The 16,446-nt window shown below is 42.2% G+C and overlaps 1 protein-coding gene across 1 annotated transcript in view; it reads left to right on the forward strand.

The window, feature by feature from the left end:
• Positions 1 to 5,247: 5,247 nt before the first annotated feature.
• LOC120930544 (adhesion G protein-coupled receptor E2-like) overlaps positions 5,248 to 16,446 on the forward strand; it is a 147,355-nt gene continuing 136,156 nt past the window's right edge. Inside the window, exons 1-2 of the mRNA XM_040341723.1 lie at positions 5,248 to 5,431; positions 6,951 to 7,010. Coding sequence (XP_040197657.1) covers positions 5,377 to 5,431; positions 6,951 to 7,010 — 115 coding nt within the window. The 5' untranslated portion in view covers positions 5,248 to 5,376. The remainder of the gene's footprint in view (positions 5,432 to 6,950; positions 7,011 to 16,446) is intronic.

Here is a 16,446-nt window from a genome sequence, read left to right on the forward strand (position 1 = left end):
TTGATATTGGCCACATGTTCGGCTATCCTGACTTTTAGTGCTCTTTTAGTTCGTCCGATATACATTAGTTTGCACGGACACTCGAGCATATACACCACATGGGTTGTATTGCAGGTGATAAACGCTTTAACTTGAAACTGAGTGGCATTGGATGTGGAGGTAAAGGTGTCGATAGAGCCTCTTGACCTATCAGCTTCTCTACACGGGAGACATTTCTTGCAAGGAAAGAAGCCATCCCTATCCCATATGGTTGGAGGTTTTTTTGGAGGGTCAAGTACTTTTTTCACAACTTTGTCACCAAAGCTCATAGCCTTCCTATATATGAAACCAGGTTTGGTTGGAAGGACTGTGTTAAGAGTTTTGTCCAGGAATAAAATATGCCAATGACTCTTGAAAATCTTTTCTACTTCTTTATATTGGCTGTGATATCCAGAGATGAAGCTCCACTCATGCGTATTTTTCTTAATCAAGGATTTTGTAATGGATAGGCAGCTTGATCTAGGTAATTGTGCTAATTCTTCTATGATTCTTTCCAGATGATTGTCCTTGTAGCCCTTTTCCATGAACTTCCCTTTAAGCAACTGGGCCTGAGATTTAAAATCCAAGTCGTTAGTGCAGTTGCGTTTCACTCGCATCAGTTGGCCCTTGGGTATGTTCTTCAACCACATGGGGTGTTGCCCACTTCGTAGGGGTAGGTAACTGTTGGAGTCTGTTGGCTTGAAATATACCTTGGTTCCCAACTTGTTCTCATTTCTAAATATATTAATATCTAAGAAATGAATGCTTTGTTGGTTGTATTGTTAAGTGAATATTACAAATATTTGGATTCAGCTCCTTTAAAAACAATTCCAACGTTAAAATGGACCTGTCCAAATAAAAAACAAATCATCTATATAGCGACGGTAAAAAATTAGCTCATTACGCTGCACATTAAAAATCGTTTTATCCTCCCACTCTGCCATAAAAAGATTTGCTATACTGGGGGCAAATTTAGCCCCCATTGCAACGCCCTTTCTCTGAGAATAAAAACACCCGTTATACCAAAAATAATTATGTCCTAGGCAAAAGTCCAGATAATTACGAAGGAATAATTTTAAAGTGTGTGTCATGTCGCATCTTTTAGAGAGGGCCCAGTTAAGTGCTAATAGGGAATCATCATGCTGAATTATCGTGTACAGTGATGAGACATCAGTCGTTACTAAGTAAACGTCATTTAAGCCGGACAGATCTATCTCTTGTAATTGGATCAGAAGTTCCTTCGTGTCTCTTAGATAGGCTTTAGTGACCGTCACACTTTTTTGAAGGTATTGGTCTAGGAATTGGCCTAAACGGGATGTGATAGAGCCTATTCCGTTCACTATCGGTCTTGCGGGTGGGTGTCGCACATCTTTATGGATCTTGGGCAATGTATAGATGGTTGGTATCCGACTACTGCTTGGTACCAAGTACTTCCTTTCCTTGTTAGAGATCGCATATGTGTGGTATCCTGCTTGTACTAGGGTCTGTAGGTTGTTTTCATACTGTGGTGTAGGATCTTTCTTTAATTTAGAGTATGTCTCTGTGTCGGTAAGCATGCCCATCATTTGTGTGTGATAAAATTCTTTACTTAAAATAACCACACCTCCTCCTTTATCTGCTGGTCTTATCACAATGTCTTTCCTTTTTTCCAATAGTACAATCCCGTCTCTTATATGCCTTGGATTGACATTCTTTTTAGGTTTTACCTGCTCTAGATCACGAAGTAACAGGCCTTTAAAAACTTCAAGAGGTTGGTTTGATCCTACAAGGGGATTGAAGATTGATTTGTTTCGCAAGCCACTGTCTGTAGGCGGTGCTGGTATTCTATTCGTAACACTTGGATTTTTGTTCAGGAAATATTTCTTCATATTCAGTTTCCTGGTGTATTTATGAATATCGATATAGACATTGAATTTATTTATTGGACGATTTAGTCCACATTTAAGACCCAGATTTAAAATATTGGTTTCTTTATCAGTTAAAATCGTATCGGTTAAGTTAAAAATGCCTCCTAGTCGTAATCCCTCAGTCTTCTTTTCTTGTTGTTTCTTGTTCAGTCTCCCGGCTCTACATCCTCTGGGTCTCTGAATAGTTATGCACATTGACTTTTTCTGTTATTTTGTCCTATTTCTTGTTTGCTTCACAATAAAAAAAAACATCTTCAAAGTTGTGGGCATGTTTTGTAAATTAAATCATGCAAATCCTCAAACAATCCATGTTAGATCCTGGTTGTGAGGCAACAAAACACGAAAAATGCATATGTTCTTTGATGTAATCATTCATCTTTTGTCCAATTCTGCTTACTTGTGATGCTTTATCTCCCTTATGCCTATCTTTTGAACAGTACGCAATTTTTGATTATGCTCATTATTTGCTTATTTTTTTAGACCAAATTAACAAATTACCAACAAGTTCCAAGTATTGTATTGTATTTAACCATGCCAATACTGGACATTGTTTTCTTTTAAATGGCGTAAGGTTCCCCCCAAAAATCCATACCAGATCCTTCAGGTCTGGTATGGATTTTAAGGGGAACACTGCATGAAAAAAAAATTGCGTGGGGTTCCCCCCAAAAATCCATACCCTTATCTGACCACGCAACCTGGCAGGCCGCAGGAAAAGAGGGGGGACGAGAGAGCGCCCCCCTCCTTAACATACCAGGCCACAACATTGGGAGGATGTCCCCATGTTGATGGGGACAAGGGCCTCATCCCCACAACCCTTGCCCGGTGGTTGTGGGGGTCTGCGGACGGGGGGCTTATCGGAATCTGGAAGCCCCCTTTAACAAAAGGGACCTCCATGCGCCGCCCCCCTATGTGAATTGGTAACAGGGTGCATTGTACCCCTACCATTTCACCCAAAAAAAGTGACAAAAAAGGTAAAAAAAACACACACACAGCTTGGGACTTGTGGTAGGAGGTCCGCCTCCTCCCTCTGGTTAGGGAGCCTATAGCATACTCCCAGTACTACATTCCCCTTTGTTTCCTCCCCTTGAAGCTCTACCCATAAGGATTCTACCTCCTCCCTTGCTCCCTTAGTGATGTCATCTCCCACATTCACTTGTACATCATTCTTGATATGCAGGCATATCCCTCCCCCTTTTTTGACCTCTCTATTCCTGCGATATAGGGAATACCCTTGAATGGTTGCCAGCCAATCATGAGAGCTGTTGATGCAAGTCTCTGAAATTCCTACAAAATCTAAATCCTTCTCATACAACAGTAGCTCTAGTTCTCCTATCTTGTCCGCCAGACTTCTGGCATTGGTGAGCATGCCACATAGTTTAGATTCACATACTATCTCCTTATTGGGTGTTCTGAGGTTCCAATTAGGACTTGTTATTATACATACCACAAAGGTTTAGGTGCTTTAGTCAATCTATCGCTAATGGCCCCAATACTACTCTCTGTAATTAGTGCCATGCACTCTATCTCTTCCTCTGGACCCTCCCCCCGTCGCCTAGTTTAAAAACACCTCTTACTTGTCGACCATCTTGACTCCCAGCAGACCTGCACTCTCCTCATTTTGTTGCAGTCTGTCCCTGCTAAAGAGCTGCTAACTGACCGAGAAGTTGGTCCAGTTCTTCAGGAATCCAAACCCCTCCTTTCCACACCAGCTCCTCAGCCTGGGTGACCAGGTCCCTAACACTGCAATCACCAACGTTGCACCAGCTGGGGATGTCCCATCCCGCCTCCTGTAAGAACGAATAAGCGGCGGAACCGGTGCGCAGAATCGCCGCTTGAAAAAAAAAGGATATCTGAATAATGCCTGTAGCTGCAGGCATCATTCAGATATCCCCCACTGAAGTCCAGGACGTCATATGACGTCCTACGGTACGGAGGTGGTTAAGAAGTGCTAAAATCTGTAAGTTTCAGGAAGGGAAAATTGCATTGACCTAGGGCAGGTAAGGAAGGCTTGTGCTAAGGGTGGAGGATATATGCTAGGAGGCATGATTTGGGGGGTTCATAAGATAATTTGTGCTTGGGTGAGATTTGGGAGGGGGAAGAATTTGACTTAAATGAGGAGTAAGGATTTGTGCTGGGAGGGGAGATTTGAGCTAGAAGGGAGGATTAATGGGGGATTAGTGCTAGAAATGGGGAAAGGTTTTGTGCTGTAATAGGTAATTAGGAAGGGTACAGAGAGGATTTGTGCTGGAAGGGGAAGAGGATTTGTGCTGCAAGGGGAAATTTGGGGGTGATTTGTGGTAGCTGGAGGGGTTTTGGAAGGAAGATTTGTGCTGGGAGGGGTGGTGGGAGTGAAAGAGATGTATGCTGGAAGATGATGTTGATAATGCTGGAGGGGGGATTTGGGGTGAGGGATTTCTGCTGGAAGGGGTGGTTTTAGGTGTGCAGGGAGGGGGATTTAGGGGTGGAAAAATGGTGTGTTTGGGGAGGTGATTTGTGCTAAGAGGGGGGATTTGTGGTAGGATATGGAGACACTTGAGCTGGGATGACGGATGGATTTGTTCTGGGAATGGTGGCTGGAAGGAGGACTTGTGGTGGGGGGATTTGGGAGTGGTGGTAGGATTTATGCTGGGAGGGGAAGTGGATTTGTGTTGAGAGGGGGAATTGGAGAGAGAGAATTTGTGTTGTAAAGTAGACATTTTGTATACTCCAATAAACGTCACATTTATTTTCCTGGTTGCTGACTAGTTTACTATGATTGGTGCAGGACTTGAAGAATTTATATACAGTGTTTTTTACACAGTGCCTTGGGGCCTGTTTTGATGGACTTTGGTGCTTGGTTGATGGACAAATGCAGTGTGATTTTGACATTCATAATTCTGTTCTGTTTTTGTGTTTCCATAGGCTTGTATGGGGAGAGAAGCAGTTTGATGCAGTAGATAAAGGCCCTTATGTGTTTCCTTGAAAAATGTTTTTTTTTTCTGTTAAAAGTGCTATCTATCCACATCAGTATTTTCTGTTAAAAATATGTTTTTGTATTTCCCCCCCTTATGTTTTTTCTTCCCTTTTCTCTTCTATCAGATTATGATCTCACACTTGCTGTTACTTCTCCTACACTGCAAATAAACTGCACAGAGAAGCGGAAGTTTGAGGTCAGACAGTTATAATAGAATCTGTACAGACCACGGTACACAGAGAGACTAATCCATAAAATTGCTGTGATAGAAGAATAACCTTGGTGACTATAGAGACATAGGAGAAATACTGAACTGCATGACTTTGTAGGCCAGGGACTTATGTGTCAGCAATAACATTATAGACTACAAAGGATCATAGCAACGTAGAGTGGAATGCTGGAGCCTATAGCTTTCTTAGCACAAGCTTAATTTATAGGACTAAATCTAGAACAGATTTTGGCAAAATAATAATTACTATCTTAAACCTGACACAAGCAATGGAAAATTGGATGAAACCTGGAATTTCCATAATGATGATCCTTGTGGTATCAGGTAATGTTGTAATGGGTAAAGTGTGATTGTACCACCGACATCTCTGAGATCTGTATCAGTGAGGTCAGGTCATGATTTACGGCTCTCTGAAGAGTCCCGCTGGACACATTGTTTTGCAGTATTTTAATGTGTTGAAGTTAGGACATAACTATACCCTGTACCTAATTCTATTATTATTATAGTATAAATCCACAATACCAGGAATTAAGGCCCCTTTCACACTGGGCGTTTTTCAGGCATTATTTGGGCGTTTTTCAGTCGCTTTGGCGTTAAAAAAAAGCCCGTAAAGCGACTGAAAGAACCCTTATCTGCAATATGGCCTGCAATAGAGCCTATGGCTCTAATCTGGTGCTTAAAAAAAAATACCCCTGCCGCTTTAATTCAGGTGCCCGGCATCCTGAAAGGGGCGGGACGCATTAATAGGGGCCATGGATAGATTTATGCTATGCATGGATCTATCTATTAATGATCTAGGGGGTGGCGTGGAGAGAGGAGGAGGCCCCCGTGCGCCTTTAATGGACGGGTCGCCCCTGGGAGCATACTGTAGAAGGTTTTCAGTTAGTGGTATTTGAAAATGTACAGTTCCTCTGATGCTAACCATGAGGTAGTTAGAAACAGTTTTAGTTATGTTCTTTATGCTGACCAGTTGTTAATTGTGCTAGTTATTCCAAGAAGTCGCAAGCAGCTTATTAAATCTCCCAGTTTGAATATAAGACTAAGAACAATTAGCTTTTTATATTGTGGAGAATATTATAAAGGCAAAGTTTAAGTAGTTTCGCACAAGAAAACTGGGCAAGGCTGACACCAAGCAATTTTCTACTTATAAATTAAATTGATGTTTAAATTATTTTTTTTTAAGTGTATTTTGTGCGTGTACTCAAGAGAGGAGCCGGACTGCAGGAGTTGGGAGGCCTCCCCCAGAGGCAATCTGCCACCTTTCTCCATGCCCTGGGTGGCAATGGTGGGTGTGTGAGGGGGTCCTCCCACACAGCCCGCCCTACCTGCTCCGCTTTGAAGCCCAACGGGGCAGAGGGACTCCCTATAAGGGAGTGAGAGGAGCTAGCCCGCTCAACCAGCCCCGTTAGTCCTTCGCCTCTCTTTTTTAGAGACCACGTGGTCAAAGGGCGTGCATGTTAACCCAATTTCGAGTGCGTGTAAGTGTGGTGGTTTTTGTGGGAGGGGGGTGGGCATACTAAGCGCAGGCCTACCTCGCAGAGCACACCCACCGGGAGCCGGGCTGAGACCACCAAACTCAATTCACATGTAGCCGAGACCGGGATCCGAACCCCTAGCTGCAGAGGTGAATGGCTTGTCAGCGCAGTGCCAATCGCGTTGAGCCACCGCAGCTCCATGTTTAAATTATTCTAATGTACATCCACTGAAATGTAAAGTGCTATCATAAGTGCAATTTTTTATTCTGTGATTTCCCATGCTATGTGAGGTGCTATGCCACATTGTGTGGTTATTGTTTAAGTTCTCTTTTAAAATATAATCACATTGACATGTTTTTTTATTACAGTTTCATACATTGCTACATTTGAAGCTGCGGTGAAACATAAATGTCGTAAAATCGTAATCGGTAAGTGACATGGAAAAAAACATTTTTAATACAGAAGAAAAAAAGAAATGTATCTGGTAATGCCAGCACTCCCAAACTTCCAATTACTAGATGTTCAGTAAAAAAGAATGAATACAACTTGATAACCCCAGGCCAAAATTGGCAGTTTATAATTCTAGCATTTACCAGCTTCTGAGGGCCGCTACACCCTATTTGATCCAGAAGACCAGCAGAACTGTCAGATTATTTTTTTGCAGATCTGTGTGAAAGCAGTTCCCTAGTATTTGTCAGCAATTGCTGGGCTAGGTACATTCTACTGCTGCCATATGGAACATTAGGGCACTGGGGTATACCAACTCTCCTGCCTTCAGGGAGGCTCTGCCATCTTGTTTCCATACATACACTCAAGGCCCAAGCTCTGCAATGGTAATCCAGATGCCCACTTCCCTATTAAAAGATATTCAGTCAAATCCTGCTTTTCCAATAATTTAAGAATGACGTAACATATCCCAGTCTTAAGCCCGTACACACGGTCCGAATTTCCGACAGAAAAACTCAGATGGGAGCTTTTGGTCCGAAATTCTGACCGTGTGTATGCTCCATTGGACTTATTTTATCAGAATTCCGAAAGCAATAGATTGAGAGCAGATTTCTCAATTTTTCCCTCTGAATTTCCAACTGGACTTTTTTCCTGTTGCAAACCTGATCGTGTGTATGGGGCATTAGGAACATCTTCCAGATAACAGATACAGGGGCTGTCAGACAGTATTCTGATGTGCACACGTTATTCTCACACCTCCATACACTGGGCTAGATTCAGCAAAGAATTACGCCGCGTATCCATAGATACGCCGCGGTAAATTCAAAGCTGCGCTGGCGTATCTACTTTCTGTATTCAGAAAGCTAGATACGCCGACATTAGCCTAAGATCCGACTGGCGTAATTCTATACGCAGTCGTATCTTAGGGTGCATTCTCACGCTAGGTGGCACTTCCGTTCTTTTCGGCGTAGAATATGCAAATTACCTAGTTACGTCGCTTGCTGTCTAAAGTATGGCCGTCGTTCCCGCGTCGAAATTTTAAATTTAACGTCGTTTGCGTAACACGTCCGGGAATACGGAAGTACGCTACGTGCGTCGCCGTTCGAAAAAATGATGTCACGGCACGCAAGGCACGACGGAAATTGCGAAACTGAGCATGCGCAGTAGGTCCGGCGCGGGAGCGCGCCTAATTTAAATGGCACACGCCCATTTGAATTGGCCCGCCTTGCGCCGGAGGCCGCCGGCGTAGTTTTCATCGCAAGTGCTTTGTGAATCAGGCACTTGCGATGAAAACTTGCGGCGGTGTAACGTATCTACGATACGTTACGCCGCCGCGATTCTACGTGAATCTGGCCCCTAGTTTCTACCACTCATATTATTATATTTCCATTATATGTTGATAAAGAGATCTACCACAAAAGTTAAAGGGGTTGTAAAGGTAAAAAAATGTTTTCCTAAATAGCTTCCTTTACCTTAGTGTAGTCCTCCTTCACTTACCTCATCCTTCGATTTTGCTTTTAAATATCCTTATTTCTTCTGAGAAATCCTCACTTCCTGTTCTTCTGTCTGTAAATCCACACAGTGGGCCAGATTCAGATAGGTCAGCGGATCTTTAGATCCGCGTAACCTATCTGATTTACGTTACACCGGCGCAAGTTTTTGAGGCAAGTGCTTCATTCAGAAAGCACTTGCCTCTAAAGTTGCGGCGGCGTATCGTAAATCCCCCGGTGGAAATTCAAATTCCGCGGCTAGGGGGCGTGTAAAATTTAAATCAGGCGCGTCCCCGGGCCGAACGAACTGCGCATGCGCCGTCCGTAAACTTTCCCAGCGTGCATTGCTCCAAATGACGTCGCAAGGACGTCATTGGTTTCGACGTGAGCGTAACTTACGTCCAGCTCTTTTCTGAATCGACTTACGCAAACAACGTAAAATTTCAAAACTCGGCACGGGAACGACGGCCATACTTAACATAGGATACCCCTCACATAGCAGGGGTAACTATACACCGGAAAAAGACGAACGCAAACAACGTAAAAAAAAATTGCCGGGCGGTCGTTCGTTTCTGAATCTGGCGGAAATCGTCATTTGCATATTCGTCGCGTAAATAAACCGAAACACCACCTAGCGGCCGGCCTGGAATTGCAGCCTAAGATCCGACGGTGTAATTAATCTTAATACGAACAATATATATAGAAAAATAGAAAATATATGTGTTATACAAGTATTGCGATAAACACAATGCTTTAAATGTGACCCAAAATTTGTTGTCGGCATGCACATCAATGCACCATAGTGCTCCTGTGAAGGAAGAAATGGCTACTCATGCTGCTCTAAGCCGAGCAATAGTGAAAACAAAACAGAATAAAAATAATATACAAAAACAAAAACAACAACAAAACCAATAGCAAAGCAAAGAGTCCCAAATGTAAAGTGCGCCAGCTGCGTTGAAAAAAAGTCCAACGACAGACAATCTCGCTTTTACACAATAGATTACAATGGAAAAGGGTTCAATGCTGGTAATGCTGTATATAAAAAAAGGTGCAACTGTCTCTTCCACCTGACAAAGATGTGCCACCATCACCAATGGTTAAACTCAACACTCACCAGACCCCGGATAATAAAAGGCCCCAAAATGGTGTCTTCTCTTTGTCCGTCACTGGGTGTTGCCTCCTTCTCCCTCTTACAATATGACCTGTCAGAGGGGGCGGGGTCACGTGACGGGTGGCCCCGCCTCCCCTATATAAGAAATGTCAAAGCTACAGCGCGTCATTCGCTGGGCTGTGTTCATCGGAGAGAGGAGGTCGGCGTGGCTGCACTCTGGATGGATGGATCTTCTCATCGCTGGACCGGAGATCACCCACCCGTCGCTGGATACAGACAACATTGGAGCAGGGAGCTGGGACCGAGTAGATTACCACCGCTGGATTTTTTTAATTTCTTTTTTTTATTAATAAAGGACTTTTTTCTACGGTGTGTGTGTGTTTTTTCCAAATATTTACACTTCCTTCGTGAAATGGTAGGGGTACAATGTACCCCATTACCAATTCACATAGGGGGGGCCAGGATCTGGGGGTCCCCTTTGTTAAAGGGGTCTTCCAGATTCTGATAAGCCCCCGCCCGCAGACCCCCACAACCACTGGAAAAGGGTTGTGGGGATGAGGCCCTTGTCCCCATCAACATGGGGACATCCTCCCCATGTTGAGGGCATGTGGCCTTGGTATGGTTCAGGAGAGGGTGGGCCGCACTCTGTCCCCCCTCTTTTCTGCGGCCGGACAGGTTAACGTGCTCGGATAAGGGTCTGGTGTGAATTTTTGGGGGAACTCCACGCCATTTTTTTTTATTTGGGGTGGAGTTCCCCTTAAAATTCACACCAGACCTGAAGGGTCTGGAATTGATATTTTGGGGGAACCCCACGTCATTTTTTTTAAATTGACGGTGGGGTTCCCCTTAATATCCATTTCAGACCTGAAGGGCCTGGTAATGGAATTTGGGGGGACCCCCACGATATTTTTTTTATTTTTATGAATGTATTCTCTCTGAATTGCCAGAGCCAACAATTCATTATAGCCACAAGTCAGGTTTTAAAAGACTTTTTTTCCTTTCAGAAATTACACTTTGTGCAGGGACAGTTCTAAGTACGGGAAACATGCGCTATTTCACATGCTAACTTTACACCCCCCCTAGGTACGAAATCTAAAGTAATATTTCACTTTTATTGTTTCACTTTTAGCATTATTAAATTCACTGCTCCCGAAAAAACGGCTGTTTTTAAAACTTTTTTTTGCATTGATACATGTCCCCTGGGACAGGACCCGGGTCCCCAAACACTTTTTAGGACAATAACTTGCATATTAGTGAAATAGGAAAATTTGTATGACCTATTTTTTGAGTGTCAGAGGTGTATAATAAATATACATAAATATGAAAAAACAACTGACTGCTTCAGTGATAAGCAATTACAAAAAAAATGTGATAGAAATAAAATAAAAATCCTCCTGGAGGCGCAGCCTGGTCACGCTTGTAGCTAATCCCCAACACCCTGCTCTGCGAGTCGGCGAGGCGAGAGGAGGACAAACGCTGCATGTCATTTGAGGCTTTTGCCTCCCATTTGTGAGCCTGCAGACCCAGTGACGGGATGGGCACCTTCTAATGTAAGTGGCCATTTGGCCCATGCTTTGTTTTTTAATTAGTTTTTATTAAACCGGTTGCACTATGGAGCTGTCTTTCTGTTTTATGTTCCACCTGTGATACCCCTTGAAGAGGACCTGTCTATGTCAATTACTGGGAGACGCATCATATGTTTGCAGGCATTAATCTGCACAAGCGAATTTGACTCTCTTTTTAACTAAAGGAGTTCAATCGCTTTGGTAAGCGCATTTTATTATCAGCACATTTGGGTGTCGTTCGCTTAAGTGGTGGAAGAGATATTTGAAGCACTTAATAAGAAGATTGCATGTTTTATTTGGAATACACAGAGGATTTACTATTTCAATATAGTGGCTTACCCTCACTTTGGGAACACACGGACATTATTGTTATCTATTCAATATTGGACTAATTTCCTCATGTATGGTTTTGGGAACACACCATTCATTGTTTGAGAATATTTTCATATCACAAGATTTTTCTCAATTTATTTACTTATAGTGTTTTTTGTACTGACACTAGCGTATGCAATTTTTATTTTATTTCTATCACATTTTTTGGAATTGCTTATTACTGAAGCAGTCAGTTGTTTTTTCATATTTATGTATATTTATTATACACCTCTGACACTCAAAAAATAGGTCATACAAATTTTCCTATTTCACTAGCGCCCCCTATCATTCATCATTCACTAAAACACGAGGTATACCTATTCGTTTTTTTCAGGGGAGCAGCTTCAATTTTATATTTATCTATTAACATTATTTGTTCCACATTTATTAATTAATTTTTTGGCGCGATAATTCCACTTTACCAACTTGCATATTAGTCTTTACAATTAGCACTTTAGATTTCAAATGTTCGAGTCCCATAGACTTTAACGGGGTTCTAAAGTTCACACGAACATTTGGTGTGTTCGCAAGTTCTGGTGCGAACCGAACAGGGGGGTGTTCGGCTCATCCCTACTTAACGGGGGGAGGGGCGAGCAGGAGAATCAGGACGCTCTCTACATTGCAGATAGAGAAAGGAGCTGTGTGTTAGTGGGTGTCCTGACTCTCCTGCTCGCCCTCTCCCCCCTCAAGGGAGGGGGCAAGCACGACACTCCACACCAGGGAGAAAGCCTCACATTACTGTGTGGAGTTACAGACAGAAGAACATGAAGTGAGGATTTCTCAGAAGAAATAAGGACATTTAAAAGCAAAATGGAAGGATGAGGTAAGTGAAGGAGGACTGCACTAAGGTAAAGGAAGCTATTTAGGATTTTTTTTTTTACCTTTACAACCCCTTTAACTTTTGTGGTAGATCTCTTTATGAACATATGATGGAAATATAATAATATGAGTGGTAGAAGCCCTCCACTGAAACAATCGACCCAGAAATAAACACGGCTCTCCCACTCTAAAGCCTTGTACACAATATGATTGTTGGCAGGGGATTGTCTGTTGACAGACTGTTGTCCTAAAATCTTACCATTAGTACGCTCCTTTTAACAATTGTTGTCCAATTTTCCACCAACAAATGTTACAACTTCTTTAAACTGTTATAAGAGAAACAAAAAAGCTATCATTGCTTTCTCCAAAAATTGCTAATTTCTTGGCTGTCATGTTTTTTCCCTTAAATGTTATTATTGGCACTTCTTACATTTTAAAGAAATGTCTTTAAGAATGAGAAGCACTTTAAAAATAAAATGTACTTCTGTACTTACATAAAATAGAAAATGTAGTAACAAATGGTGCCACTCAAGGAAGACTTATAGCTCCACCACCAGCTTTGGGTACTGTAACTACAAGGGGCCCATCCTAATCCCCAAGATAAAAGCTGGCAATGAAAGAATTAGCAACATCACAGTCAAACCTTTTTTTTTTTTCATTCAATAAACTTTATTCCACAGTGGACAGAGTACTACATGCAATACCACCCAGTAGACCATGATCTTCCTCCTACAACACATTTCACCATGGGGGGACCTAATCCTAGAGGACTTGGCAGTAATATAGCTTCTTCTTTTATTACTGGTTAAAATAAAACAAAACATACTGTATTTATTGGCGTATAACACGCACAGGCATATAACATGCACCCTAACTTTAAGAGGGAAGTTTAAGGAAAAAAAAAACTTTCCACAGCCCCCTTTCCCTGCACAGATCACAGCCCCCTTTCCCTGCACAGTTCACAGCCCCCTTTTCCTGCACGGTTCACAGCCCCCTTTCCCTGCATGGTACACAGCCCCCTTTCCCTGCATGGTACACAGCCCCCTTTCCTTGCACGGTACACAGCCCCCTTTCATTATAAAGCCCCCCAGTCTCTTGGGACAGCACGGCCAGCATACTCTGAAGTTGAGAAAACATCTCAGTCAGCCCCTTCTCATACACCGCTCCTCCTTTGTCAAGGATCGAAGCTTCTAAATACCTCAATTAATGCCGCTTTTTCGTGGACCCGGTCTTGTGACTGCTCTCCTCTGTTTCATTAATGATCACATGACTGCTCGTCTCCTCCAATCAAAAGCTACACTCGCGGGAGGAGAAGAGCGACCAGAAAGAGCGGCGTTAATTTAGGTATTTAGAGGCTTCTATTTACATTGAGGGTGACACAGGAAGAGCGGTGTATGAGAAAGGACTGGCAGTAATGTTTTCTTGACATTAAAGTATGCTGGCAGTGTGCTTCCAGAGCCATGAGAGGCAGGCCAGATGGCCTGACACCCCCCCATCGGTGGCACCCGGGCAGACCGTCCAATCCCAGCACCCACGTTGGTAAAAAATAAATAAAAATATTGGCGTATAACACGCAGGCACAGTTTACCCTCTATTCTCAGGAGAAAAAGTGTGTGTTATATGCCAATAAATACAGTATTTAATAGCAAATGATCACAGAATAAATACTGTACAATAATACAAATAAAAAAAGGGTAAAATATTTGTAGAACAATAGGTTCTTTGTGTGTGCCAATATACAGTATGGGCTAGATTCAGGTATGGCGGCGTATCTTTCTGCGCATTCCATTTGCACTACGCCGACGTAAGATAGTGAGGCAAGTACTGTATTCACAAAGCACTTGCCTCCTAAGTTACGTCGGCGTAGCGCAAATGGCCCGGCGTAAACCCGCCTATTTCAAAATAGGCAGGTAGGGGGCGTGTTGTATGGTAATGAATTCACGATTCATTACCATGCATGTAAATGAAGCGCCGATTGTACGGTGCATGCGCGCGCATGCTCAGTATAACGTCGCAAATACTCAATGCTTTCGACGTGAACGTAACTTACGCCCAGCCCCATTCATGGACGACTTACGCAAACGACGTAAAACGTGGAATATTCAACGCTGATCCGACATCCATACTTAACATTGGCTGCGCCATCTTTTTGGTGGTTTATCTTTACGCCTGAAAACGCCTTACGTAAACGGCGTATCTTACATGTGACAGGCGAGCGTACGTTCGTGAATAGGCGTATCTACGTCATTTACATATTCTCAGCGTAAATCGACGTACACGCCCCTAGCGGCCAGCGTAAATATGCAACTAAGATACGACGGCGTAGGAGACTTACGCCGGTCGTATCTTAGCAACATTTAAGCGTATCTCAATTTGAGCATACCACTTAAAGATACGACGGCGCGGATTCGGACTTACGACGGCGTATCTACTGATACGCCGCCGTAAGTCTTTATGAATCTAGCCCTATGTGTGCAAATGTGTTGTAATGTATGTGGTCATCCAGGTACTACGAAATCTTATTACAGAGAAGATATAAGAGGAACATCATATTATTTCAAACTTTATTTCCTTTTGATCAATAGAGGAGAGGAATGAGTCCACCCGCCTACATAGTAAAATGTACTGTATTCCTAAATAAATCATTCAAATTAAATATTATTTCACATACTAATACAGTTATACAAAAATATTTTGCCCTAATCAGGAAATAATACAGTAGAATGATAGCATTCATAATTTAAATTCCTTGTAAAAAGCAATTATCTTTTTGCCTGAAACAAATGAAAATTCCAGAGACCATTATGCAGGGGCCCTGTATATTCATACAATATATACCTACATAATCTGTTAAGTAAATAAGTACAGTGGCTTAATCTAAATAAAAAAAAATAAAAAATGCATTTTAACAGCCAGCACTTTACCTAATTTTAATCTAATGGCCAGCACCTGAAAAAGAACTCTCTGTAAAAGCAGCTTGTTCATTTTGAATGGCCTGGTAACGCACCTTAAAGTGATTGTAAAGTATTTTCATTAAAATAACAAACAGGGTTCCTGACTGCCCAGGTATCGGGTGAAGCATCGGAGCATTTCAGCCGAGTACAAGTACTCGGGAAATGCTCGGTATTGGTACCGATACCAATACTAATGTCGGTTTCGGGACATCCCTAGTCCCCAGCCATCTCTATGATCTTGGAAGGACAGAAGCAATGTCACGTTCGGCTCTGGCAGATGTAAACACTGCAATTTTTTCCCCCCTGGAAAGCAGAGATCATTTTTTTAATCTCATGCTTTCCAGGGAAGAGGAGATACCTAGGTTCCTATTAATCCCATATGTCTCCATAAAGAGCACATGTCATGCCATATTTCTATTGCAAGGGATGTTTACATTTCTTGTAATAGGAATACAAGTAATACATATTTTTTTTAAGAGACAGTGTAAAAAATAAAAAAAATGAAAGCGCCCCGTCCCCTCGTGCTTGCACGCAAAAGCAAACGCATATGTAGGTTGAGCTCGCCTTTTGGAAACAACATATGAACATATTCGCCAGCACACCACGGATCGTATAAAACGTCCAAAAGTTTTAATGCAGTGAAAACATTACAAGGATTTGGAAACAACATTCGCAAAACGTGATGTAATCGCCAGGAATGTTATAGCGAGAGCAATAATTCTAGCACTAAACCTCCTCTGAAATTCTAAAATTTGTAACCTATAAAAAAGTAAAATCGTCACCTGTGGGGATTTTTAGGTACTGTAGTGTGTGCAATTGTAAAGAATGGCATGTTAGGTATCTATTTACTCAGCATAACATCATCTTCTACATTTTACCGAAAATGTGGGTTTTATATTGTGTTTTTTTGCATTAAAATTAATTAAAGTATATTTTCTGCAAAAAAAATTCCACTTGAAAAATTACTGCGCAAATACCGTTTGACAAACAATTGCAATGACCACCATTTTATTCTCTAGGGTCTCTGCTAAAAAAAATATGTATAATGTTTGGGGACTCTGAGTAATGTTGGGTTAGATTTATACTCAAACAACGCCTGGATAGGA

Source organism: Rana temporaria, chromosome 3, assembly GCF_905171775.1.
Source record: "Rana temporaria chromosome 3, aRanTem1.1, whole genome shotgun sequence".
In the NCBI taxonomy this organism is placed as follows: Eukaryota; Metazoa; Chordata; class Amphibia; order Anura; family Ranidae; genus Rana; species Rana temporaria.